The sequence below is a fragment of the Anopheles gambiae genome, chromosome 3 (assembly GCF_943734735.2).
Source record: "Anopheles gambiae chromosome 3, idAnoGambNW_F1_1, whole genome shotgun sequence".
In the NCBI taxonomy this organism is placed as follows: domain Eukaryota; kingdom Metazoa; phylum Arthropoda; class Insecta; order Diptera; family Culicidae; genus Anopheles; species Anopheles gambiae.
The window spans coordinates 11335917-11363402 of NC_064602.1; the positions used below are offsets into that span (position 1 = coordinate 11335917).

A 27486-nucleotide genomic window follows, 5' to 3' on the forward strand; every position below is an offset into this window, starting at 1 on the left:
GTCAATGAAGAGATGGTATGTGGCTGTATTCAGCCATCTTCTCCAAGATCTGCCGCATGCTGAAGATCTGATCAGTGGTTGATGGTATGATGGTTGATGGAAAGCTCAATGGTATCAATTTGTATTTTTAGCTGCTAATCCTGAAACAAATGGAATACATGATTCTTTGTTCATTTGTCTCCTTTTTTATGAAATATCTAAATCAAATCAAAATATCTGTATACTTTCGCAACCAAAAAACTAATTTTGAACTTGGAAATTTTGAAAAATGCCTAGGACAGTAAAATATGATCGAACAAGAGTTCTATCAGAATAAGGTATACAGTGTTTGAGATCAGCATGATCTTCACACGAACTAATTTATTCTGGGAAAGCGATTAATAACCTAAATTCTAGCAATGTACCTAAAACACAAAAAAAAACAATTCTAAAAAGTTGTGTAATCACCATTCAATGCAACAGCTTTTCCCCGAAAGTAGCCTCTATACTGCGACGACCTACGGCTGCTCCCGGCCCTTGCTGCCCTTCCTCAGTCGCTCGGGCATTGATCTCCACTGCCACCTTCATCTCTTTCCGCTCGCGTCCAGCACCTCTCCGTACCAGTCCACCCGCATCACTTGACTCGTCGGCTCGTGCACTGTGCGGTGATTCCTTTCCCAGGAACCGAAACAGCTGACTAACTTCCCGCTCCAGCACGGAGCTTAAGCTGTGCCGGTGTCGGGACTTGCTGCGCGCAACCTTGCGCTGCGCTTCCTCTTCCGACATTAGCTGACCGTCCAGGAACACGATCGTGGAATGGCGCCGGTCGGGGCCATTGTACAGATCCTGCATCGTATGCGCACTGACCTCCGACAAGCACTCCGACAGACTGTGCCTTTGCAGCGAAGATCCACCGTCACTGGCTGCATCCGGCGGTACGTCGTACTCGTTTGGTTCGTTCTCGGAATCTTCCCCGGTAAGCCGTATACGACGTACTGTTGCCGATCCATTTCCACTGGCTGGGAGGGAATTTTCCACCCCATTGGGACCTGTCCTTTTATGTGGTGAGTTCCGGTTGGTCGAGGTGGGTGATGACACAGGCAGCGAACCGTTATCGCTTCCGGCGGTGGCAGCGGCCGCAATTTCAGCTGCAGCCGCCTTCAAACGCTCCGCCCGTTCCTTCAGCACTTCGCGGCACTTGTTGGTGCAGCCGCCAACCCATTCAGAGATGAGCACACCGAGTGCCACGACGTACCCGAACAGCATTAGCAGAAACATACCCTCCGTGTCGGCGAGTGTTAGGCCACGTTCGGAGGGCGCCGTCGATCGGAGCACTTCACCGACGGAAGCTTCCTTCCGGCGACCGTCCTTCGTTTTCATCGTTTCCCACGTGACGTCCCTGTTCAGTTTGCCTATTAGGCCGGCTTCCTGCATGTACAGGATCGCATTGTTAATTGGATCGCGATGGACGGAGTTGGGCGGAAACACCATCGACACACCGTACAGGGCGAAACATTCTCGGCTGACGTGCAGTCCGTAGCGTTTGTTTTCAAACCTGGAAAGATAAGAGGGGTTCGGGTTTAGTTTTTGAACTGTACGATGGCAGTCGTCTCCAATGCATACTGATGCGACAGGTTCGATTTGATCAGGAACTCCAACTCTCCCTTCGATCCAATGAAGGCGTACGAGATGAGGAACGCTTCAGTCACGTTGCGGATGCCTTCATCAACGCTGCTCACAAACCGGAGGTCCTTTAGCAATTTGTTCGTTTGTTTGTGGCTCGAGTTAAGGAACCAACGTTCCCAACCGCCCCGATCCAGTGTGCCAACGCGAAAGAATCCCCTGGACAGCTGCTCGATGCCATCGATACGTTCCGGCTCTACAGGAAGCGTGATGAAGGCGATGATCGAGCCCGTATAGCACGCGGTAATAATGATCGTGAACACCCAATAAATGCCTGAAAAAAAAAAACATAGACGCATGTCCGTCAGTCGTGTAGCAAGCAACTGCCGTTCCAAACGTACCAATCAGCATACGAGTCGACGTCTTCCGCGTGTTGCTCCACGAATTCTCACCCTGAAAGGTAAGACTGTTCGTGAACGTCCCAAACACGTACCAGAACATGTTCTCGATCTCGCTCCAGTTGCCCAGCAGATGGCGCAGTGTCATTTTGTCGGAAAAAGCGAGTGGAAAAATGGCCAACAGATAGATGAGAATCACCGCTACCCAGACGGGCCACTGGAATGGTCCCAAGATCGCACGGTATCTGGTATAAAAATGGTACGTTTAATCGTTAATTATGTGTAGCTTTTAAAAGATTTTAATTTACCGTGGCAAAGCACTGGACATTAGCGTCAAGAAGGCGGCACAGTCGGTCGAATGTGACACGGACATCTCGGTGGCAAGGTTACGTTCAATCGTCACATAAATACCGGCCAGGCCCATATCGCCCTGTCCACGCTTAATCTCTTCCACAACAGCGTCTCCGGGGCTGATACGGGAAAAATGATATTACAAACGATCTATCGGTCCGGAGATATTTGCTTATAATTAATTTGACTTCTGACCACTCACCCCAGTTCCGTTCTGCCCGGCTCGATAATGTCGTACGTAAAGTTAAGATACTGCGCCATCACACGCAACAGCCGCATCTCCAACCCTTCCCACCGTATGTTCACATTGCCCACCCCGTCCGTCGACAGGCGCTTGATCATGAACGGCGGTTGGTGGGCCGCCTTCACCGTGAACCTATGTCCGGAGAATCCTTTGCGCAGCTTCCTCGGGAACAGGTTCACATTGTTGCGCGAGAACTTGTTCCCAATCCAGGAGGTCAGTACCTGCGGCCGGTTCGCACCGAGCCCATCGATGTACAGCTCGTGCGTGTACAGCACGTACGGCTGTTCGTTGTTGATGCGTTTGTCCACCGAGTACGATTCACCGATCACGAGCAGATTGATGATGTCGCGCGACTGCTTCGCCGCCAGAAACTCCTGCAGCTTCCACTGGCTCGAGCGCGGTATCAGCACGACGTAGCTGTTCATCTGTGGACCGATCACTTTGCGCGTCATCATGACGTCCGCGAGGAAGATGATGTAGCTGCGGCACTGTGGCCCGGTCGGTTCCAGTATGCCCGGATTGTCGAGCGTGTAGTTCGGTCCGATGCGCCCCGTGATGTAGGTGATGGGAAAGTCGCTGAACAGTGCCTCCAGCATGTAGTTCTCCGTAGTGGCGACGTACGTGTCGAACAGTACGATCGGTATGCAGCTGTGCAGATACTTCAGGATGATCTTGTTCAGCAGTGTCACTAGCGAGAGCGTTTGCCGATTGTCCTCGATGACGTGGGCAAAGTTGCGCTCCCAGATTTGTTCCCGCGTTTTCGGATGTCCGTAGAAGGTGGGATCTACACGGCGCCGGTCACGGACTACCGGGGAGCCGTTCGATTGCTCCCGACAGTCGGCCCGCCAACATGTGGCGGTTTCGTTTAGCTCCTCCACGAGATCATACGCACCGGTGTAGTACGCTTCACTGGCAAGCTCAAAGTACCCGTTCGATGAGTCGCGACCTTTGTAGCGGATGAGCTGCTGATTGAAACTCTCCGGATGGTGCAGGGAAGCGAACGCCGTTGTACCAACTATCAGAAACACTATATTAATTACAGCTAAAACTATCCGTTTGAACATTTTGAGCCGAAAACACACTTTGAGCTTTCTGCTCTGCCGACACGCGAATGGAACTAAAAAGGCTCCACAGCTATCAGAGCCGTTTTTATAGCAACGTGTTGGTGGTGGCTGTGTTTTGATATTTATGAAACATGCTGACCCTTTGACCGTACCCTTTTGATTGAATCGAAGGGAAAAAAAGGAAATTGAAACCTACGTATTGGGTCAGAACGGTCATGGTCAAAGGAATTGAATATAGGGCTCTTCGTGTATCTTACTTGAGTCATGGCAAAACATGAAAAATAAAGGAGAAATGTAAGCCTTTCGGAGAATTTTTCAGAGGTTCTTTTAGTTGTGAGACACTTTATTGAATCTTTCTTAAGGGAAATTAACTTTATATTATGGGAAATTGATTACACTCTTTTTGGACGGGCTAGCTATTGGATTTTTCAAAAAGGTGCCATAGAGTCCAATTCCCACTACATAAAGTTCATTTCACATGACAGAGAAAAGAACATCGACTGTCTGGACATCGAACATCGACTGTCTATCACTATTCTAACGATAGGACATCTATGCTCCAACGGTCCCTCTATGCTCGCGACCTCTGTTTGATGTCCCTCGTCGTCGAATCACTAGACCCTATAATCTCTATGTGCAGGGATTTTAACGAAGTCTACCAATTATTCAATTTTGATTCGTCTCTAAAGTCGTTTAAAGACCACATTTGCACCAGAATATAGTCGAGTTCAGTTTGTAACCTAAGTAAAGTTTACACCTGAGAAAATTCAACAGGAATATAACTGTCCATTGAATAAAGATTTTATAATAATAATAATAATAATAAAGACCATTGCTGCTAAGCCCGAAGGTGGTGGATGTTGCTTCCGAAGTCAATCTTTCAGTGCCTCAGGTCACACATAACATCGCACGAAACGCATTTCATTGCCAACTGTAAGCGTTCGGAAAGATGATTATTAGACCGCCTTCGTCATGTAGCTGTACGTTGGGATTACAACTAATTGGGAGAACTAAAACAGCGCGCAGCTATAACATAAAGAGGACCATCAGTAGGGAAACTAAGGCTAGTCATGTGCTTAGGTATATGGGGCTGTGGTACTCAATTGCAAGAAGTGAATAACCTTGTGAGGTATTATCCTAAGTTTGTATGGCCCCCAAGCTCAAGAAAATAATTCCCTCCGTTATACATTAGCTAAGACTACCTTAGTGCGATAGAAGGCTTCAAAATATATTTTTTTCATTTTTTTTAAATGATTTATCAAACATAACGTAAAATACTGACGCGAGAAACTGACAGTGTGTGATATCGTGTGTGGTAACTTTCTTATCGATGTAAAGAGTTTTTTCGTTGAGATATAACAAAAGCCTTATTAATTGATTTAAACCCATTCTAAGCAATAAAATAACAGATTTATTTTTTATATTGATTAAAATTTTATATTTATTTTATTTCATTGTTCGTACTCCAATACACTTACTACGGTTCGGATCGGATCACCTCCATCCACCGCCACACGTTCATTCGTTCGAATTCCTAACAGCTAACAGTAACACAAACGGACAAAGTGGACGAAAAAAAAAATACATTTTCGGTAAAGACCTAAGTGAGGACGCCGCACCCTCGCGCATCCACGGCGGTGCGAAGGGCGATTTTGTCGATAATATACGAAAAGAGTAGCGTGTGCTGCGCAAAACTAGCTTCGGCCCAGGCCTTTTCCTAACTTGCTATGAATATTGTTGCAACCATGAAAAAAGCCCTATTTCGGGCAATGTCAGGGAGTTGTAAGGAAAGAAAAGGAGCGTTGTTATTACATGTGTATCGATTTGTCGTTTGACTTCTTACTGCCTACTCCTATGGGGCAGTGTCTTAGAGAGCACGCGTTTACGCTTGAAAACTGACTCTGTGTGTGTCTGTGTGCTGCGTGGAGTGGTTGCACACAAGCCGTTTTGTTTTGTTTTTGTTTTAACGAGACAATCATAGATGATCTATTTACAGAAAAAAATAAGCATATTTGTTCTCGCTTTATCACCACAAATTCCGTTCGTGCCTGTGCTTTCGACGTTTGTCGTGGCGTGCTGCCAATATAATTTACTGTCTACAAAAAAAAAAAAACTATAAATATATTGTCACTATCAGCACAATACTGTCTCTCTAATTGCTTGTGGTGAAACATTTGTGGGAGGGAGAGGTTGAAATGTTATCCTTTATCCAAAGTGTTGATTGATTATTGCAGAAATGGAAGCAGAAAGTACGGTCCAAAACGCGTTCCAATCACCCTACCAGACCTGGTTTCTGTTATAAAGGTATGCGTCCCATCGTTGTGCATCGTTTTGCTTGATTTGCTTGTAATTTGTTTGCCATTTCATAATAATAATAAAAAAAATCAATCAGAGAAGTTTTACCTCACACCAAAAGCGTACCGTGATTGGAAGTATCTTCCATCAAAAACGGATAATAATAAGAAAAACAAAAAATAAAATAAAACGATGGAACTGGACACCAGTGTAACAGATAGGCAATTGTTGGCAACCCAAGAAATTACTTTTGCTTTGTTTCATTTGCAGGTTCTATCTGTTCGATTCTATTTGTTTTGTTATTTTTTCATGGTTTTCTCTTTAATATATGTTCTATCTTAGCTTGTGTTATCCATTTTAAGGAACTTCGAGTTCACTTTCTTGCTTTCCTTTTTTTTTGCTTGTTTTATGCGGTTTCCCTATTCTTTGTGAAATTCGTGCATCTTTCACCATTGTTTGCTTGCTTTACATTGTCCTATCCTCTTCTTTCCAATTTTCTTTTTCATTTCCTTTATTTTTTCACTTTTTTATGCTTTCTTCTCAGTATGGCAGTGCACTTATCCACAGTTACCGTTCAGTGTTTTGCTTCGTTTCTTTTTCCATTGTTTTCTTTTTAATATTCTCAGTTGCATCACTGCAGTACAGTGCAACAACGTTTACGTGCGATTCGACAAAATGTAATGTAAATAAAAGTGAGCGAAGGAAAAGAAAAAAAATGAGAGAAACTAACTATAAAAGGTAAAAAATAATAAAGAACAAAAGTAACAGCTACTGCTATTGCATGAGTATTGCTCGTCCAGCTTGCGGAAGACAGTTGGAAGTGTTAAAATTTAGTAAATTATTCATTTGAATTTAGTTGCCTAATACCGCTTCATTGTTCCATTTTTTTTCATTCCAATTTGCAGAACGACCAAAATATTTACATTCAACGCTTTCTGCCAAACAGCTATACACTTACGTTTCTCCTTCTTTTGTCATCGCTTTCCCACCCCAAGTGTCTTCCGAAAGGGTCTCTCCTCCCTAACGCAAAGGTCGTCCGTAGTTCTAATAATTTATATAGCAGAATAAAATAGTATCATACACTAGAATTAGTATTAGTCTAAGCCAAGGCAGGCATCAATTCAGCACACGCACACACTCACACATACACATCAAGACGTGTACGGCTTCGGTAGCTTCTTCTACCGAAAGTATGAAAAAGGGCTTGCAGTGAATATAGGACGATGAGTTGGGTTCAGAATGGTTGCCGCACACAAACCACGGTGCACGGTGCAACAGCCGACGAGAATGGCGTTCTCTTGGCTCGCAGTAGAGGGATAGGAATGTGTTTAGAGAGACACAGCCGCGCCAATCCGTCAGGAAGGGCCTGCTCAAGAAGGGGAGCCGTTTCGTTTCTTTGACGGCGGGAGTTTTGCAAGGAGCACAGACTGCCGGACAGCCGGAAAGTGAGCTGAGACCGTTTCTTGCCGGTTCGATTAGTTTTCTTTTAAACTAACATGTGATGTAGCGTTTTGAATGCAAAAGAAAAAAATCCTTCCGCCAGCACGTTTGCCACACGCTCTCTCTCTCTCTGACCGATGGCGGCGCTGCTTCCCTTCCCGCTCATCCATTCCCTCCTCCCGAGCTCACACCGCTGCTGGTTTGACTTAGTTGGTGTCGGCCACCTCGATGTCGTTGTCGATGCGGGACGAGCGGATGCCCGTCTTGCCGGTCCACGGGTAGATGTCGGGGCAGGGCTGGCAGGTGCGCATGTAGCGCACGCCCGACTTGTGCCACAGATTGCATACCTTCGGGTTGTTGCAACGCTTCGGACGACCCTGTGGAAGTTAAAGCGATGTTTAACATTTAGTTTGGTACACCTTTCCTCTACTCGCCCCGCAGCGCCTGCTTACCGCGTAGTTGCACTGGAAGGGCGTGAACGAGTTGATGCGGGACAGTGGCGTCGGGTCGCGCACCCACTGCAGTGCCTGCCAGTTGGTGATGATGAACACGTCCTTCATCGAGTTGATCGCGTCCAGGAACTGTATGAATCCTTCCTTGTGGTGCGGCTGCGTGAACCAGGCTGCGTGGTAGTACAGTCCGAACGGTGCCCGGTTGGTCGTGTAGTGCCGCTCGAAGTTCTTCATGATCATCTTGTACACGCCCTCGGCCTCGGGCGGATTGGAGCAGGCGTCACCCATCGAACAGCGACCACCGTTCAGATCCTGCCACATCACCATAGGAACTTCCCAAACACCTGCAGGATACCGAATATCAAAGGTATTACTGACGCTGCTGCTAAAGCGAAAAAGCGACTCGCATCTCTTACCTGGATAGCTCTTGGTGGGACACGGCGGAATCATACAATCGTGGAAGATCTTGTAGTCGAGCGTGTACGGCCAGCTCGGCGGACGGTTCTCGTACACCGGCATCGACGAGTCGTACGTGAAGTTAAAGTCGTGCAGCATCTTGAACATCTTGTTGCCACCGATCGACAGGAACGGTGCGCGCATACCGCGCACATCCTCCAGCTTGACGCCACCGTACGCGGACAGGATCTCGCGCTGGCCGGCAACTTCGCGGGCCCACTTCTTCGGCGAGAACGATTCACCGAAGCTGTGACTGTGTGTGGTGGAAAGCAAATAAAGAAAGAAGAGAGATCAGTACAAAATATACTCCGAAAGCATGCTGCTCACTTCTCCCTCCAAGATCACTTACGAAACGGTGTGCGATGCCATCTCGTGTCCGTCGGCGTACAGGTTCTGCACCTGGCTGTAATCGGTCCACTCGTGCGACACGTAGAACGTGGCCGTGATCGGGCAGCCGTTCGGGTTGACGCGTCCCCGCTCGAACAGGTCCTGGTACAGCTGCTTGTTCAGATCGTTGACGGAATCGTCGAACGTCAGCAGCACGATCTGCGGCACCTGCTCAACGGGCAGCTCGCCGGGCACATCCTTGCCGCCGCAGGAGCAATCGGGCAGCAGGCACACATCCTTGCGGCACTTGGCGGCCGTCTTGTCGGGCGTCGGCTGCGGGTATAGCGGTTCCGGGCGGGTTGGTGGGTAGCGGTAGATGTCGACAAACTCCTGCGCCTTCGAGACGATGTTCTGCGACGGCTTCAGCGTTGGTCGTGCACGTCTGCGGAACAATTGGTGTAAGATTGAGTGTAAATAATGGTGTAACAGTAAAGAGCAAAGTAGATATCTTACGGTGGGTGCGTTCCTCGGTTGGCCGAAACGGTCGATTGTCCATCGGTCGCGTACTGCGAACTGCCACGGTTGCGGTTGTTGTTACTGTTATTGTTGCTAACTCTGTCGTTTTGTTGCGTCCGGTAGGGAATGGCACAAGAAAGGGGGAAACGCATTAGTACACAACGCATAAGGACATTGGCTTACATCGGTATGGCGTCGAAAATTCAGCTGCCCGCGTGGGGACGTTCTGTTAGTTAGAGCCCGGTTAGCGAAGCTCATGTTGCGCGATGAGATTGAATTAGAGTTTTAGCAAACCAGAAAAAAACAACCCGAGCTAGAAGTGCAGTGATGAGTGAGAGAGAGAGAGAGTGTTGTTGACACCTGTCTACCTGCTACGGGACCCAATGAACAGAAAACAATATGATCGACGAATAGGGTTAAGGGAGAGAAAACAGTGCACCAAGCTACAAAATGAACAAGTTAGGAGATAACGAACGAGATGAAAATCCAGCAGACGGAGAGTTGTGAGTAAGGATATAAACTGCAACCATGCTGAAAATGACTTGTTCTGGTAACAGCTGCTAGGTGTACAGAGGGCACACAGTTTACATCCGCTGGGAGTAACGATCTCCCGGTAAGTACGTTAGGGTAAACTACTACGCAGAACTACGGTGCAAGGAGCAACAAGGCGTAAGGGGATATGAGGATGATAATGAGATGGATAGAGAGCGAGGTAGGAAGGTGGGAGGATAGGAGATAACGATACTGATTGGGAGTTCAAGAAGATCTGGTAAAGGATACTCAAAGATTGAGGAGTTGAAGGAAGTTTTGGAGCAGCATGATCATGTGTTGAAAGGATAAAGAGTGTGTCCATGCGCAACGGAGTCACAGAGACCAATGAGAGACAGACAGAGAGGTAGGAGTTCAGGAAGGGAAAGGTGGACAAAAGTATGGAGCGGTGGAGTGATAAAGAGTGATCGTGTAGTTGTGAGATGTATCGGAATGATCGGCTTTACGATCTTCAGCTCTGTTGAGGTTTCTTGATCACGCCACAGAAACGGTTGACGTTTGTGGTTTGCGAAGAAAGTAGGGGAAGCTTTGGTGTCGTCGTTCGGTCGTCGTTTCTGTAGGTTGCATTGCGGTAAGGTGTTCGAAACCCCTCCGCCTTTGCTTGATCGGTATTCAAAGGAAGTACGCGTGTATCTCGAAGGGTTTTCGTTGGACGACACGCAGACGCAAAGGGAAGCAGTATGTCCTGGTGTGACATTTGGGGCTTTGGCAGTTTGGCGGTGCAATTCAAAATAGCTACTCCTTAGGATTTAGGTTAACATTCCAACAAAGTGTGTGACCCACTCAACAGCTCGCTCTTGGATTTGTAGCACAAGTTGTGTCCTTCTATTTTTTTTGTAAGCCAAGATCATGTAGATCAGATTTTGCAAGTATCCGTTTTGCATCCTCGGTAGTGGTAGTTTAAGGTATATTTTTTAAAGTAACTAATTCTTCTTTTCGCCATCATGGTGTTTGCTGTTAGTTGGCAGACATATTCCACTGTGCAATGGCAGCTCGAGATGACTCAACTCCACGCGCGCCTTAGCGATCCGTGTTTCGGCAATTCAACCGCAACATTCGCTTCACTCCAACGCAACGCTTAAGCATCCTAAAACCCTGAAGCAATTGTGTCCCTGCCGGCTCCCAGAGCGTTTAGTTTTGACGTGTGGTGTGAAGCACTAGGCGTTGTACTATATGTTGTACTAAATGCTAGTCATCTGAGTGCAACTTTCTTTCTTTCTTTTTTGTAATGATGGATTTGTGTTTCAAATTCAAGAGGGAAGAACGCATCAGATGTGGAGGAATACGAAAATAAGGAACTGGGTGGGAATAAACGTCTCGATCTACGCCTTTCTTGATCTGAACATCAATTTCAACGCCGTGTACTACAGCAACGATACTTTAGTAAAATTAAGTAAACACACTATCCATCATTAGCAAGCTTCTACATACGTACTAAGCTGTAATGCAACAATACCACTGCCTGGCAGATAGCAGTAACCAACTACTTGAATGGCGGCCTACGGCAAGCCAATCACTAACTCCCTGTTATGTGTCGCCCGGTGTCGCCCGGTGTCTGAAGTAAACCACTAAGTTTTGCATGATCACAGTTAACCAAACCACTACGACTGCTACTACTCCCTACACACTGTGTGTTCTCTACGTGACCGATCGCATGATACGCTGCCCGTGTTGCACTGTTTGAAGTACGGCGAAGCATTCGGACCGTTTCGGGTCGAAGTGTGTGTCCGAAGATCTTAGTGCGCAGGCTTACGTTTAGCGATCAGTGTTGTGACTGTATGTGTTGGTCTGTTTTTGAATTGCTGTCGTTTGCCTTCTGTTTGTTTCGATCAAGCTACGAATATCATCATGAAGCTGTTAAATATTTGGAATATTGTGTGGTGTTTACTGTTGTAAGAAGTAAAGATAATCGAGAAGAGAATATGACAAGACAAAGGAAGAATTTGAAAATCAATAGATATCGCAGGAAAGAAAACTACTTTACATAATAAAGCATATTTTGTTGTGCATTAGCTAGCAAAATTGTTGGAAAGAGTTTGCGTTTAGTGATAGAGAAAGTGTTTAACGAGATGTTTTTGCTTCTTTTCAAACACTTTACACTTTACGAAAGATTGATCGGTACTTTGAACACTTTGAAGGAAGTTTGGAAGACAAACATAAGCGTACTCCGAGTAGAAGGTGTATGTATAATGCTTGTGGTGTATAATGTGTGTAGATTATTAAAAGACAAATGGTGATAGCACTCTCTAACCCGGCTCTAGCTAAGGGGAGTGAGTAATAGCGCGTTGGTACAGCCTTCGAGCCTTTGTTTGCCGCTAGATGGCTGCTTAGTTGTGATGGTTGCGATCAGTCAACGCATGATAGGGGCTAGTAGCTAGTGGTATTAAAAACTAGTGGCTGCGGTGAAGTAAAAACGAATTGGGGTTTTGTTTTTCCAACATTGAGTATGCGTGATACAGAGAAAACCTTGATCAGTCAAGATTTGTTGCAATTTAGGCTTGTTTTAGGTTTTTTTTTTGTGGTATAGAAGTATTGCTGAGGGTTGGTGCAGCAATCAATTAGTACCTCGAGGGAATCTCGTTGCATTTGGCGGACAGTGAGTTTTCTGTACATTGTATACTTTTTCCCGCTGCGGACGGTTTGCTATATCGGCGTGGCAGTTGTGCGGCTGCGATCGTGGTCTTTATGGCATTATTGACCCTGGAAGCGCGCGGTGGGAGCTTGTTTGCGGAGTACGTCGTTGGCGGGCGGACTGTGGTGGTGGTGGTGGTTGTGGTGATAGTGGTGGTGGCATTGGTAGTGGTGGGAGTGACTGGGGATGAGGTGGAAGGTGGAGGGAGCGAACTACTACTGCTACTGGGGCTACTGCTCGGATGGAAGTAACCCTTGCCATCGTGCATCCGCAGACTGACGGCATCCGGGGAGGACGGGGTGGTAGAAGGATTGGGGGAGGAAGCGAGAGGAGCAAGGGTGCTTGCCCGTGCACCGTGGTACGGGAGGTCCGGGTTCCGCGGTTCCAGATAGGCAGCACCAGCCGTCAGGTTTGATCCTTGCGTTGTACTTGGGTAGAAGCGCGATGGCACAGCCGCGTAGACATTGCGCTCGGTCGTGACCGCTGCGTAGTGCGGCGTCGTGTACCGTTTCGAGGCACGTGCCATCGGCTTGAAGGTGCTCCTTAGGGTCGTTGTACTACTAGTGGTCGGTGCCGGTGGCGTAGTGGTCGTCGTGGTCGTCGTTGACGTGGTCGTCGTTGTCGGTGCGGGCTTACTAGTGGTCGTCGTCGTCGTCGTGGTCGATGTGGAAGACGGCGCACTGGACGTTTCCAGGTACGAGTAGTCGGCCAGGTCTTCGTCCGCGGGCTCACCATCGTCATCGTCGTCGATCACGTCCTCATCGTCCTCTTCCTCGTCACGATCCTCATCTTCAGACGTGTTGCCACTACTGTCCTGGTGGTAGGACAGTAGCTCCTTCTCGGTCGGTATGTTCATTTCCGGCATCTCGACCGTGGCGCGGAACTTTTTCGTCGTCGATTCGGGCTGTCGACTGCTGTTGGCGACAGCAAAAGAACTCTCTTCAGTGGAGGTCGAATGGAAGCGGGTATAGTACACCGGTTTGTCTGTGATCTGAACAATACGAATCCCAGATTGTCCCGTAGTGGAGATTACCGGTTGACGTACGCGATCTTCAACTTCGGTACGATTAAAGTCGAACTGTTCGTAGCGACTCTTGACGTGTGCCGTTTTCGAGAGCTCACGATCAGTGGACTGATACTTGGTACGATCGGTCGTTGGCAGACGGTTCAAGTAAGCAGCCGAAGCTGAGCTTGAACTTACGGCTCGATCGCTATACTCGGTCGAAATCGATAGCACTGTACTATCGACCGCTCCACTATTGTCCCTGGTAGGCGTTAGGGTACTGCTAGCGGGCGAAATTTTCTCCACATCCTCCAAGGTGCTGGAAGTTAGCGAATAGCTTTGAGGCGTTGGACGTAGCCTTGTGTAGGAGCGTCGCGGAGAATCACGGCCACGGTTACGCAGATAGCGATACCGTGGAGTAGTTACCTCATCGTACGATTCCGAAGATCGTACAAAGCTAAACACGGGACGATACCGACCACGATACACCTCTGTCGATCGAGGCAACGTGCTAGCAGTGGTGGTGATCACCTCTTCCGAGCTACTACTACTAGCAAATGAAGTCGTTGGAACTGCAGGGGACGTACTGGTCGTACTGGTACGAAGAGTCGTGCTAGGTTCCTCACTCGTACTGCTAACAGTTGTTGTCGGAGGAGCAACCGTCGTGGTGGTAGTGGTGCTAGTAGTAGTTGTACTAGCTACCGTCGTCGTTGCTTCACGCAAAATAGCCGCCAACTTCGGCACTGCAGTTAGCTGCAGATAGCTTCTCACCGTAGGACCACCGACAGCCGGTATTTCGGGTGTGGTCGTACGGTACAGATTCGAGATGACTCTCGACGTGGAAGCGAACGGTTTATCGGAGGACGTCGTTTGACGCTGTACCTCCAAACTTTTGTATGGTGACACAACCGGCCTTGTCGGTGCATTCGTTACCGGGTCGAGTGCTTTGTTAGGTGCTTCCTTCACCACACCGGCACGCGTTGGAACGGTTTGTACTTTATCAACATTTTTTCTACCCTCCAGCGTACCGAACGGCGCAAGAGTGGTTCTCGGTGGGAACCGAGTTGGTGGTGTCGAGGCGATCGTAGTACCAGCGACAATAGACTCTTCCGTGTTTGCAGGCACACGCGCACTAAGCAGCGGATCGTCTGTTTCACGCTCGTGATCTTCCTGCTCGTGCAGTGTGTTTGTTTTGGGGCTGGATAGGATCTTCTCCTGTATTAGCGGTACCCAATCGCTCGAAGCGGTCGGGACGACAGTCTGTGGTCGGGTCGAAACGATCCGGGCCGTCACTGTCGGTACATCACGGCTCTTATAAAGAGCAACACTTTCATCCGGGATCCTCGAGAAGGCGACTCCTCGAGGCCGGGCGGTAGTAGCTAGGCTAGAGCTTAAAACGAAACGTACATTACTAGGGCCACTGCTGGTGGCCAATGAAATGGGGCTTACTGTAGTAGTGGTGGTGGTGGTAGTGCTAGTCGTAGTACTTGGTACTGTAACTGTGGTTAAGGGTGTAGTGGTTTCGGGTACAGCTTCCGACACGGTAGTGGGCAACCGGCGCACACTACTCGTAACAGCGTCGGAAAGCGTAAAAGAAGTATACCTAGGCACCGGTTCTTGATTTCTCGGCATCTCAACACGTCCCCGGTAAGCGGCACCCGAGGAAGATCCTGGCAAACCGACAAAGCCGGCACTCAGCGTAAGGTTGTAGAACCTATTGCTGCTAAACTTTTGCTCCGACCTGCTGTCGGAACTAAACGTCGACAGAACGGGTCGTTGTTCTTCCCGTGTCTGAGCGGGTTGTGGCAAACGAACCGCTTTGTTTAGGTTGACCTGTTCCAGCCTTGGGCTGTATGTGACGAGAGGCGCTACTGCAGTCGACCCTACCGTAGTGAACGATCGTACGATCGGAGCTTCCGGCGTGGTCGTAGCGATCGTGGAGGACTGCGTCGCTGAAAGTGTTGTCGCAATGGCTTTCAGGAACGTGTGCTGATTGCGTGATCGTACACTGCTCGGAATGGACTCATGGTAAAGGTAGGTATCATAGTCGGGCAGTGGCTGAACGGCTTTTGCCGTTGTACTGAAAGGACTACGGAAGCTAGACGGTTGCACATCGGAGATGATAAACTTTTGCAACTTTTGACGTTGTGATTCTTGAGTGGTAGGGGGAGCTCGTGTCGTTGAGGTGGTTGTTGTGGTAGTGGTAGTAGTGGTTGGAGTTGTAGTGGGCTTTTTCGTGGTAGTAGTAGTAGTAGTAGTGGTGGTAGAGGTCGTTGTAGGCCTCCTGGTGGTTGTTGTGGTTGTGGTGGACGCTGTTGTTGGCTTCCTAGTGGAAGTTGTGGTAGTAGTTGGTGGCAAGTTGCTTGTCAGTGGGACAAACTGTTCCGCAGCACCGGATGCAGAAAAGTCCGGCCGAGTGTCGTACGAAAAGGGAGTCTCGCCGTACGTGTCGGCCGTCAGCGCATGAGCATTAGCGGACGATGCCGACCGAGGATCGGACTGGGACGCGTATTGGTGTGAAAACACTGGCAGAAGCTTTTGCGTGATAAACTGCTTCGTGGACTGATCGTTCGATGAGTCGGGCGTGACACGGGACGGTGAACCGTAGTCGTACCTAGTCTTGGACAGTTGCGCGTACCCGTGCTCGACCTGATCGACACTGTCTTCCGGTGCGTCACTATCGTCATCGTAGTAGTGATCGTCCGGGATGGGGTGGAATTTGATTCCGGTCGGTGCGTGCTGATCGTACTGAGTGGACGGCCGGAACCGTGGGTATGGGTCGGCGGAGGGTGAATATGTCACGGTCGTGGTTGTGGGAGGTAGTGTGGTGCTTGTACTAGTAGGTATGGTGGTAGTGGTTGTGGGTAACGGTGTAGTAGTAGATGAGGGTTTGATGTATCGTGGAACCGAGCTAGTGCTACTGCGGTACCGGGGTGACTCATAGGGGGACTGGGGGGATGGCGCAAAGGACACAAGGAAGGGAGAGGGAGGCTCTGGGGTCGATGAGGAACCCGCGCGTGCTGCGAGTGTTAATATGATTGATTTGGGTGTTGTTTTAATACTTTGATCGTCCAATTGTGATGATCTGTTGGGATAAATAGCATCGTAGATTGACATTTTAGAAAAATGGGTTCACACAGAAATGGAGAGAGAGAGAGAGAAATTATATAAAAATATAGTGTTTAACGCATTGTTTTACGCCTGAGATGAGCGCACTTGTTGTAATCTCGAATACTTTGCTTCAAATGGTACGGTATGGTAGATTATAAAAGCGTTAAAGAAAATGTATTTACAACTGGTAAAATTAGTACGTTTTTGATCGTTTCAACACCGAAATGGGAAATCATCTTAAGAAATGTTGTATCAAATATATCACTTTGCAGTAGTGGTTCTGCAGGTAGTAGCGCATACAATTTAGTCATTGTTAATAACAGTTGAGTTAACGAGTTTGGTTCGGTTAACTGGAAATGGATTAAAAGTATGAAATGACAAACAAGGCAGCTTCATTATTCCGATCGGTTAGACAAAAGCTTTCGCTAAAGGATGCCGGTTACAAAAAATGTAAAATCAGTTTCTTCCAGTCGAAGAAGCAACAAACAAAAGTATACAATTTACAACTCTAACAACAGAAATTCCTATGTCCTATTTTAGTCTGGAATGTATCACAATAACATGCGTTTTTGTCTCTCTTTGTAGATGTATGTTGAGTTTTTGAAGTAAAAGAAAGAAGATTCTATGCGTGTTTTAGAACATGTAACATCGAATGATGGGGTAAGGCAAACGAGATCAGAATGATTGTTTAATTGTTTTGTAAAAATGTAAATGATGATCAATGAGACATGCATACGGGAAGAAAATGGGGAAAAAGCTTAAGCGGCATTCAAAAAACAGAGTACGATATCAGAAAGTTTCTAAAACATAAACTAGCATAGAAGAAAAAGCAAAAAGATCACTGTGAAAACTGTCAAGGGTATAATGGAAGATGAAACAAACAGGAGAAAAAAGAATAAAAAGAGAAACGATTCATGTTGCCACAGAGCGAAAGGGATAGTGAGAAAAACGATGAATATGTCTCAGTTCTCGTAGAATCGAAAGTAATAGCGCGATTCATCCGCCGTTCGTTTGTATCGAAGACAAATATGATGCTACCGATCCCACTACACTACTACTAGGAAAGGAAGAGGTCCTTCCAGCAATCGTTGTTCTACCAAGTGTTTGTAAACTGAGTTGTGTCCGTGTTTGTGTGTAATCGATGTATCCGAGTGAATTCGAATGACCATGATGTTGCCCGAAAGCGATGTTAACAGTGAGGAAAAATCGATACATCGATCTTTCCGCCAGCTAATGGTAGTGCTTTGCTTGAGATGATTTGAACCTTTTTGTTTTGTTGCTTCCGGTTGATAAGAGAGTGTAGATTTGGTTATGATAAAACAAAAAACATGATTTTAATGCTGCAAAAGACCAGCTCCTAGTTTGTTCCAGATTGGTGAGTTTTCCAAATGTCCAAACATAATTGGTAGTTGTTCTAATGAAATGGTTCTAATTGTGAATAATGTAGAAAGCGCGCATAAAGGTTCGAAGGTGAACCTTCGAAAGAAGATGTGTTTTCGCTCGTTTTGAACTCGCTCTACCTTGTAGTATAGTACTGTATTGGAGCAGGTGTGGTGGTGGTGGTGGTGGTGGTAGTAGTGGTGGTGGTTGTAGTAGTTCTGGCTGGGGTCGACGACGGCAGCGAGAACGGTTCGGGCGTAGTAACGAAGGCCGTCTGATATTTGGGGCTGTTATACGCACGGATCGTGGAGGATACCAGTATCGGACGGTCCGAGATTGAGTTCAACTCATTTCTATTTGGAGTATCCGTATCACATGCATTAAAACAAAAAAATCGGTGTTGATGGATAGCAATACGATAGTGGAATCGGATAGAACAAGTAGGAAAAATAGTGAGTGAGAAAGAGAGATAGGGATTGATTTGGTTTTAGAAGAGAACGAAAAAGTTAGAGAGATATCGAGTTGTAGCTGAGCCGAGTGGATACCATTTTTTGTTTGACAGCTCCGAAAGAGGGGAACTATCAATTTATACTGAAGGATTGGGGGTCTATGTAACCTAATTGCTTGATCTTTTACTTTTTTGCTCAATAAAAGCGTTTACATAATGTGATAAAAAGAAGAAGGAGAATAAAACGAATACTAGCACAGGGTTTGTACTAGATCCGTAAGAAAATACCTTATCTGTGTATTGGTATGCTTCTGATTGTAACGATCTTCTTCAAGCTGTAAAGAAAGAGAGCGTTAGCGATGCGGCTTTGTGTGCATGATCGTCATCGGATCGAGGGCAACCGATAGGGCGCGGTGCAAAAATACCTGAGCCACTAGAGCATCGTCATAGTCTGCCTGGTAGGAAGGTCTCTGGTAGGTAGTGCGCGGAGAAGTGACGTACGGATCTCGCTGAGAAGTGGGAGCAACGGTGGTGACCACTGTCGGACGGTAGGTGGACGAAACGACAGGTTTCTGGGGCTGCGGTTGATATTCTGCGGGGATAGAAATGTCAATGTGAGAAGATGTTGCTGGGATGAATCGAACCTTCAACGCTCAACACTCACCAACATCTCGGTACAGTTCAACGTCCTCGTCGTAGACGGCATAGTACGAATCGTACGCAGATGGTTCATAGTTGCTGGTGTTGTAGTAATTTCTGTTGCTTTGCGTGAGCTGCGTCTTCTGCTGTTGCTGCTGCTGCTGCTGCTGCTGTTGTGATTGCTGTTGCTCGGGCACGTATCGGCTCGGTGGTGCTGGCGACGATGTTTCCACTCTGCAGGAATGGCAGGAAGGAACATTAGTAAATGGAAGGCTTTAGGTGGTTTGCGGAAAGTTTTGAACACAAACGAGAACACACTGTTCACGCACACACGTTAAATGGAAGCTGTCCTTCAAAACGGTCTTGTCTAGTCTAGTTGATCGTACTTGGTTTACGAAAAGTGGACTATATGAGCTACAATTTATTTTTTTTTGATAAAAGTTTTGATGTATTCTACAGACGTTTTGGAATAAATTCTGCATTACGTGCAAGGTTTTACCATTTTTATGATATGTTTGGGACTACCTAGATTGTAAATGATCATATTAATGATCTTGTAGACGCTGCTACCTTTAAAATATAATTATACTTAGGAATACATAAACCCATCCAAAAGACAGCACACCAATAACGAAAGTATATTTAAATTTATAGAATATAAAATTAATTTATATTAATTGTTGACTGTCAGTGCCAAGACAGTGCGATTTTGTTCAAGTTCTTCGTGTTACGACTGAAAGTCAAATCACAAATCACAAGTCAAATGAAAGTTTATCATAAACTGTTTTTCAACCACTTTTGAAAACAAGTTTTGGTATTATCGTTTTGATTTTGACAAAAAATTAAGAAGAGTAAAAAGATGATTTTAACTATAAATTTAACACAATGTTTCTAATAATATACTGCAACATCAGCACCTGTATCATGCTGATAGGAGTATTAAAAGGTTTGTTAAATAAAAGAGATCTGGTCTCAAGCCTTTAAAACTCTTGCTCAAATCTTTAAACGATAGAACAATACATTTCTTCTAACGTCGTAGAGGTTATTAAAGTACAGAATGTATAATACTTTAGACCTAGTATTGTAGGAAGTTCCTACTTTGTCCAGTTCACTTCCAATAATTCCATACGACTAGACATACAAGTCTGAGGAAGTTGTAATGGTATGGTAGATGAGCAATATATCACAAATAAATATCCAATGAACTACAAATAACTTTAACGAACAATGTGTATAGTACAACCCAATGTAAATGTAAGGAGCAAACGTGACTGTACAGGGTTCTGTTTTGTTGGTGCACCTAGCAGTATAAGTAAATATATGTGGGACCGATTCCTTCTAAAGCTTAGAATAATAAGACCCATCACACGTAAAACCACACACACAGTAACGAACCCTTCAAAACAGTAAGCTGACTGGTGCTTATGCTGTTCCCCTTTTTGCTTTAAATATATAGAAAGGGGACACAGACACACCCGTAATAAGACTGTACCTGTTCGGTAGGCGTTCATCGAGCTCCAGTTGCGGTCGATGTTTGGTCGGTCGGGTCGGGCTGGCCTGTCGGCCGTTGAGTCCCGTACTTGGTTCCGGTGTCTCGGTAGTGCGCCAGCGCTGCTGGCCACGATTCGGTCGGATCGTGTACCGTTTGCGCGACGTCGTCTGGGTGGTGGTCGTCGGTGGTGGTGGTGGTTCGGACGTGGTCGTCGTGGTCACCGGTCGGCGGGTTGGGATCGTCTTGGTCGGGATGCGTGTACGCACCGTGGTTGGATAGTAGCGTGGTGTGGTGGTGGTAGTCGGAGGTGGTCTTGTCGTGGTGGTAGTCGTGGTAGTAGTCGTCGTGCTAATGCGAACCCGCTCACTGGGGACGTTTTCTTCGAGATGGTTGTGCTGCACAACGGTGGGTCGTAGCCTTTGTCGGACGGTGTAAGGGCGTAGGGTGGACTTGTTCAGGTAACGCGGCACATCACCAAGAGGTTTAATGCCCTGGAATACATCCTCGGGGAATTTGATAATGGGCGGAATGTCCGAGGTGGACCCCTGAGAGTACGTCGTCACGGTCACTGGACGCCAGGTAGTGGTTTCGTAGTTGTAGTATAGATTGCCTGAGACTGCACCGGGAGGTTTGGGTGTGGTAAGGTTGAGCATTGGACGAGGTGCCATAGTTTCCGTCATTGGAGTGTACTTGGACTTGTTTACCGGGTAGCGATACTGATACTCATCATCATCATCCTCATCGTCCTCGTAGTACTCATCTTCGTCCTCTTCCTCATCTCCGTATGGACGTTTACCGTACACTGGGCGTCGCACGACGTCCAGTGTGTTTTTCACATACTTCTGTCCGCGCTGATCAATCTCATCATCTTCTTCGTAGTAGAACTCGCCGGAATCTTGTGGCTTTGGCACCGGACTGAGCGAAGACGATCGCACCGGACTGTAGAACACTTGCTGAGGGCCATAACCCTGCGAAACGGGCTGTAGCTTGGTGTTGTTCGAAACGGTCGGACGATAGACCGCTAGCTGACTAGCACCAATCCGTACCGGTGGTGAAGGTTCCGCATTAGGTTTCACCTGAGCAATGTGTGTGTTCTTGATGGATTCGTAGAATTTGCTGTACTCGCTTGGGCTTACCGTTTTGGAGACCTGCGGCTGATAGTACTTCGGTGTGGTTGATACAGCGATCGGTTGAAAGCCATTCGTCGACTTGGTAACAAACTGTGCACTTGGTTTCGGTGTTGACGCCTCGTAGATAGCACCTGCAGGCTTGGCGCTGTAGCCACTGTAAACCTGTGGCCGTGGAGCATTAAGATACACGTTCGGTTGATAGAGCTCCAGTCCCGTCCCGGCTACAATCTTGGGCGTAGTCACAGCGAACCGAAGTCCATTCGATTGGATCGCATTAGAGATACCCTCGTACACGGGTGCCGGAGTGCTAGGGCCTCCGGAAGACCCCGAGTGGGTCTGTTTCGGTTTCGACGAGTGATTTGGTTTCAAGACAAAGCTCTCTTTGAGCGGGTTTGCCGTTGGTTGATTGTTGAAAAATCCACCAACCGAGCTGAATGCAATGTAAGGAGTTTTCTGTGTCGGTTGCGCTACGTTTGAGATCTGTACGTTGGAGGGTTTGGACTGTTTCGCCGCTTTGGCATGGTTGTTCACGGAGATCGGCGTAGAGGAGTAAGTATTTCCGAAGTGGAAGAACGCAAAGTTGTCCGGGATCGTTTCTTCGTCTCCATCGAGTGGAGAAGCCGGCGTCGTGTACTTCTTGGCATTGTGACTATTGACAAAGGCGGCCGCTGTGAACTGAGCCTGTCCGTAGTTCGGTTGGTGCGATCGATGAGATTGTTGCTGCTGGTTTGCGAGCAGCAGCGGAATGATCGTATCCTGTGGCGTAATCTTGGCAACCGTTTTATAGTTCTGTAAGCCAGACGTTTTGTGCGGCTGCAGCTCAGCTGGCCGAACGTTGTAGGTCGGCTGTTTGCTCTTGCCGTACGCCTCCAGATAGTCGTTGTAGGTCAGCTCCTTTTTGCTGTAGGTTTGTGGTTGGAAGTAGCGTGCGCCTGGCTTGAAGTAGGTCGTCGCCGTTGGTAGTACGGTGTACCCGAACGGATCAAAACTGCTGGGCGAGTAGCCGTTTTGGCGGGACAGGGACGTGTCTAGGGAGCGGTACTGCCAGTTGCCTAGCTGACGAAGTTGGCGTGAGGTCCGCTGGCCTTCCGAACTGCCGGCTAAACTTTCGGGAGAGTTTTCGGGCGCAAGAGATGCTTCGTCCGCGTTGGAGCGTTTGGTTTTGGTCGCAGATGTGTCATCTTCGGCAAGGGACACCGTGGCCGTTGGGTCTATCTGTGTCACCAGTGAGGTAGGGGCGGTGTCTGTTTCGCTATCAGTCTTGGTTTGGGCCGCGGCCGTGTCGCGCTTCTTGCGATCATGAGCTTTGGCGTCGTGCGTGTCGTCTAGCGTTTGCAGTGACGCGTCATCATGGTCAACACTGTATGGACGTGTGGGTGTAGTGAGTTTTGCGTGCGTGAGTGAATGATTTTGCACACAAAAAAGGTAAACATGTGTGTGTATGTAAATGTGCAAACATTACGAACAACGAACAAAGTGTTTCAAGAGGAGGAAAGAGAAAGTAAAGTTTAATCGTTTTATATTCAAGAAGTTCAGAAGGGTTCAGATGGAGGTCTTGGATTGGGAGATTGAGGTGGCCAAAGCTGTATGGAACACTTACCTGAACGGCTGAGGTTGAGCACTGTACGCGAAGGAACCTACTTTAGCCTGAGTCGGTATAGCGTTAACACTCTGCTGCTGCAGGATGCCGTCACGATCGCGCTGCACCTGCGACACCGTGCTGGGCTGTCCACGGTAGACACGCTGTTGACGATCCGATTCGTCTTCCTCTACTGGCGGCAGTGTTTCGTGTGCTTCGGCGTAGAGCTGTCGCAGGAAAAATGACAGAAATTAGATTCAAACTCTCTCGCTCTCTCTCGATTCAACGCTCCAACTAACCTTCGCGATATCTTCCTGCGGTGAGTTCTTCGGCTGTCCACGGGTGGTAATCACGGGGTTCGGATTGGCCGGCGGTGGTGGCGGTGGGGGCAGATTGCGAATCTGCTGAATGCGTGCCGGTGCGGACGGTTCAGCCGGTCCTGAGGGTCCCGAAGGTCCCGACGGTCCCGACGGGCCCGATGGGCCCGATGGTCCCGACGGACCGGACGGCGCTGACGGAGCCGAGGACGAGAAGCGCACTCTGCTCAGCACCTGTGGGACGCGGGGCGTCACTGTGCGGCTGGCCGGTGCCGAAGGGGCACTCAGCGCGGGCAGATCACAGCCAACGTTGCGTGGCCAGTCGCAGGTCTGCAGCTCGTGGCTGTACATCAGCCCGCCGGTACAGCTTTCCAGCAGCGCACCGCCGAACACGCACACGTAGTACTGCGAGCAGTCGCTCGGGTGCGGATAGTAGCCGAACTCTTCCGGACACTCGAAGTCCACGCTGGACGAGGTCGACTGTCGCGGGTTGGAACCGAGGGCCCGGCCCTGGGCTGCGCTCGTACGGAACGAGCGTTTTGTCTGTGCGAATACATTTCCTGTGAACGAAAGAGAGAGAGACGGAGTGTTAAGTATTGCAGACGATGTATATTGTGTGTAGGCTCAGCTCAGCCCGTCACTGTCAGGGTGAGAAGGTCATGCTGGTTGTGTTACAAGTGAGTAACGGCGAGTCACTCAGCTGATCACCTCGCGTCTTCCCGGTCATGCGTAAATGGCAACTGTTCAGATGGAACGATCAGCTGTCCCGGGACGGCTTCTCCCATTGATCGTATCTTGCAACAGATGTCATTCTCTCACACACAAAAACACAAACACCCCGGTAAGAATTATGAAGCGATCCGATCTTTACATGTCCATTGCACTGCGGGGTGCAAATATGAATGACCAGTGTTCGTCTCATTCACTAGCAAAAGCAGCAGCTGCGACCGCCCACCTACCCGTACAATCAGGTTCATTAATCAAACGGGCATCGCACACGCGAGGCGTTGGTGGAATTTATTGCCAAATTTATGGCGGAGGCATCATCATCGAGATGGCCGATCGTTTGTGCGAAGATTTGTGAGAAGCGATACAATAAGCGCGTTTTCCAAGCGGCTTTGTGATCGTTATCGTTTTGTAGCCGTTTTGCTGCCGTGAAGAATTGTCGCGTGGCGGCAAGAGAGAGGTGTCCGAGGCGTAGGTTTATGATATGTGCGATCAGGTTGGGTGGATAAATAGACAGCAAATCGATTTCATTACTATTTTTATGGGTCTATTCATGGGGCGAACATTCGGCGACGTGGTGGAGAAGAAGAGGCAAAATGGTTCATTTAAAAGACGTTCACAAGCAACATGGACGTTTTATTTCAACTATTTCCTCAAAAAACTGGGACAAAACACTGTGAGAGATGTTCCCATAAGCGTATCTTGATTTTTGACATCACTTAATCATGGAATCGATTTTGACAATGAATACTTAAAATTGAGCTGTTACTAAACATCGGTACTCCTTTTTGTTTGGTTCTCAAAGCAAAGAATCAGGTTTTGAATGGAACATACTGAACTTTTTACGAAAAGCGCGGACTTGTAGCATCATCATCATCAACATTATCATTTTAAAATTAATCAGACATTCTGAATTTCTATGGATTTCTCTTCAAACCATTCAAAACATTCGAAACGAATATCCAAAGAGAAAAAACATAAAATTGATAAGAAAATATAGAAAAATATAACAATTAATCAACTTCGATTGTAACTTAGAACTATTTTTGTAGACGTATGACATGATCAGTCATGCAGCATAAAACCGAGATAAAGAATCTATGATAAATAACTTAGTTACATGTAATGTACAAAAAGCTCACACAGTATTGTTATTTTATTGTAAATATAGTTACTAATGGGGTTAATTGATCTGTATTCCAGGCGCATTGATGAAATTGATGACTCACGACAAAATATCTCGGAAATTTTGTAACATTAAAGCCCCTTAAGCATTTCGTTTCTGACGTTTTGATTATTTTTGCAAATACACTTATCAAACACTACAAACCTTACACTAAAAAAGGAAATAATTTTCAACACCTCAACTCAGCAAACTTTAAATAATTTTTTTTTCCAATTTTATACCAACAATGTCCCTCGTTTTCATCTTATTTAAGCAATAAAATGGCACCCGACTGTTTCGGCCTCTCCCACCGCAAACCATTTCGTTGCGTTCAAAATCGCATTCACCTTCCCGCGGGTCGATTCATGGCCCCACGCGAATAATAAACACTGGAAGGGTAAATAAATTCCTCCCACCCAGCCCACCGAAACCTAGAATGCAACAGAATCCGCAAACGCAGAAAACACACAAACGGCCGTCGCTTGGCGGCCGGCGGCTGTCCATTAGCGTTGAGTGTTGTGTCATTTGAATAGAACCACCGGCACGGCCACGAAATGGACGCTCGGATCGGATTCACCAACAGACATCGAATCGTCGTGCCGATGAGAGAATTGGTAAAATTTATTTTTCCTCTCGGGAGAAGGAGGAGGTACAAGAGGGGCCATACGATCACACGAACAATCAACCGGTGGCATTGATCCATGGGAACGGCCGGTGTGTCGGATGAAGACTTACAACTTAATTGAAATCATTAATTCGCTCCCCCCACTGGCGAAGATGCGTTCACCTACGGGGTTCGTCGCTTGGGGTGATAAAAGCTCCGTGCACGCGCGCGCGCGAAGGATGAGTCGACAGAAAGCGGGAAAGCAGGTTTGGGAAAGCCGGCGGCTGCAACAAGCGTTACGTGACCGAGCCGGGTCGTTGGCATCGATGCGTCGGTGCGTCGTGAGTGATCATCCCGCGCATCCCAAGATAGTTCAAGTTCAAAGACACTCGCGCATCGGGATGGATTGCAGCTTGCAGCAGTGGGCAGCGTGATAGCTTCGACCCATGACAGGGGCTGGAACGCCACGCAGAGGGATAAATCTTGCTCAATACGGAGGGGGAGGGTGGAGTTTATTTGCTTTTTTCTTCAACGCCTACATGCGATCGTGTGTAGCGCCAACTGGGAGATAGGTGCCTTGGTGCTACAAACGGGAAGGCATCTGTTCCCGCCCATGACCGTGAAAGCGACCCGTGAACGAAGTTTGCGTAGGTTGTGTGGGGCGTCACCGTGTTTTCCGATTGGAAATGTAAGCGAAGGAATGTACACGCGGGTGTGTAAATAAATTTGTCGTCGCGAGAATAGACACGGCCGGATTGGAAATTTGCAATTGCCAACGATAAGGGGATGCATTCGGGCGACGATTGTAATGTCATACCGCTTCGTTATAGTTGGCTTGTCGGCGGTCGTAAAACATGGCACCGTGCACATCCGTTAGTTGATCCCGAGCCGTTGATAGATGGTGGTACCGGTTTCTTCCCGGACGAGTCGGGAATTATGTTCTGTTTGGCCTGGACGACTCTTCTATTACGTAGAAGTTCACCACAGCACCAACGAGAGCTACAGGAGTGCAAAAAATCCATTGCGCCAAAGCTTATCATATTCTTACTGCTTGCACGCTACTGCCAGCCCATTTTCGGTGTCACCCTATTGGCTTGAATTGGCAAATTATCTGCGACGAGCGATCGTTGGTTGTCCGCAGCGATGTGACAGGACAATCAAGCCGAACATGCAGAACCGTTCTTGGAGCGATCGAACGGTCCCCCGCTGGGTCCCGGTGAAAGGTGGTCCACCCCCGTTAGACTTCCTGGATCAGTGACCCGAACAGTGAGTCACCTGAAAGCTGAGCTGGCCGGACACGGACAGCTATCAAGATTGGACATGCCAATGACCTTGCCTGGGTGACGGTTTGCAGTAGGATTGTGTTGCGTGTAGGCTTTGCTCGATTTGCTACCGAAAGAATGCCACTTTTGGTACGGCCAAAGATCAGCCAATCTGACCAATAGTATAATCCCTCCTCCTACGCTTGTTGTACGTGGGGTGGACAGTTTCTTGATCGACCGGTGTAATGGCTGGTTGGTTTCGAATTAAGCTCGTAATTGCCCAGTTGTTTGGGCTTTTGTTTTT

The 27486-nt window shown here is 47.6% G+C and overlaps 2 protein-coding genes across 5 annotated transcripts in view; both read right to left on the reverse strand.

Moving 5' to 3' along the window:
• Positions 1–330: 330 nt before the first annotated feature.
• LOC1277460 (ionotropic receptor 21a) lies at positions 331–3699 on the reverse strand. The gene is made up of 5 exons (XM_061656566.1): positions 2554–3699; positions 2309–2470; positions 2004–2245; positions 1603–1936; positions 331–1534 (listed from the first exon to the last, which is right to left on the reverse strand). The coding sequence occupies exons 1-5, from the start codon at positions 3657–3659 to the stop codon at positions 451–453; spliced, it is 2928 nt and encodes a 975-aa protein (XP_061512550.1). The 5' UTR covers positions 3660–3699; the 3' UTR covers positions 331–450.
• A 1905-nt stretch (positions 3700–5604) lies between these two features.
• The window catches only part of LOC1277459 (mucin-2), a 138158-nt gene continuing 116276 nt past the window's right edge, over positions 5605–27486 (reverse strand). Inside the window, exons 2-14 of one of the 4 annotated variants that reach the window (XM_061662189.1) lie at positions 23408–23985; positions 23130–23335; positions 20400–22889; positions 18933–19141; positions 18694–18860; positions 18557–18603; positions 17961–18173; positions 12260–16414; positions 9143–9244; positions 8652–9071; positions 8263–8555; positions 7847–8190; positions 5605–7771 (exon numbers count right to left, since the gene is read on the reverse strand). In XM_061662189.1, the coding sequence (XP_061518173.1) occupies positions 7601–7771; positions 7847–8190; positions 8263–8555; positions 8652–9071; positions 9143–9244; positions 12260–16414; positions 17961–18173; positions 18557–18603; positions 18694–18860; positions 18933–19141; positions 20400–22889; positions 23130–23335; positions 23408–23985 (9395 nt within the window). In that variant the 3' untranslated portion in view covers positions 5605–7600. The remainder of the gene's footprint in view (positions 7772–7846; positions 8191–8262; positions 8556–8651; positions 9072–9142; positions 9245–12259; positions 16415–17960; positions 18174–18556; positions 18604–18693; positions 18861–18932; positions 19142–20399; positions 22890–23129; positions 23336–23407; positions 23986–27486) is intronic. The other 3 variants (XM_061662191.1, XM_061662192.1, XM_061662193.1) reach the window with 3 other exon arrangements.

Coding starts and splice junctions, on each gene's coding strand:
- LOC1277460 (XM_061656566.1), bottom strand. CDS start 3,659: ATGTTCAAACGGATAGTTTTAGCTGTAATTAATATAGTGTTTCTGATA. Junction 2,246..2,308: donor ATGTCCAGTGCTTTGCCACG/GTAAATTAAAAT, acceptor TTTTTATACCAG/ATACCGTGCGATCTTGGGAC. Junction 1,937..2,003: donor GTCGACTCGTATGCTGATTG/GTACGTTTGGAA, acceptor TTTTTTTTTCAG/GCATTTATTGGGTGTTCACG.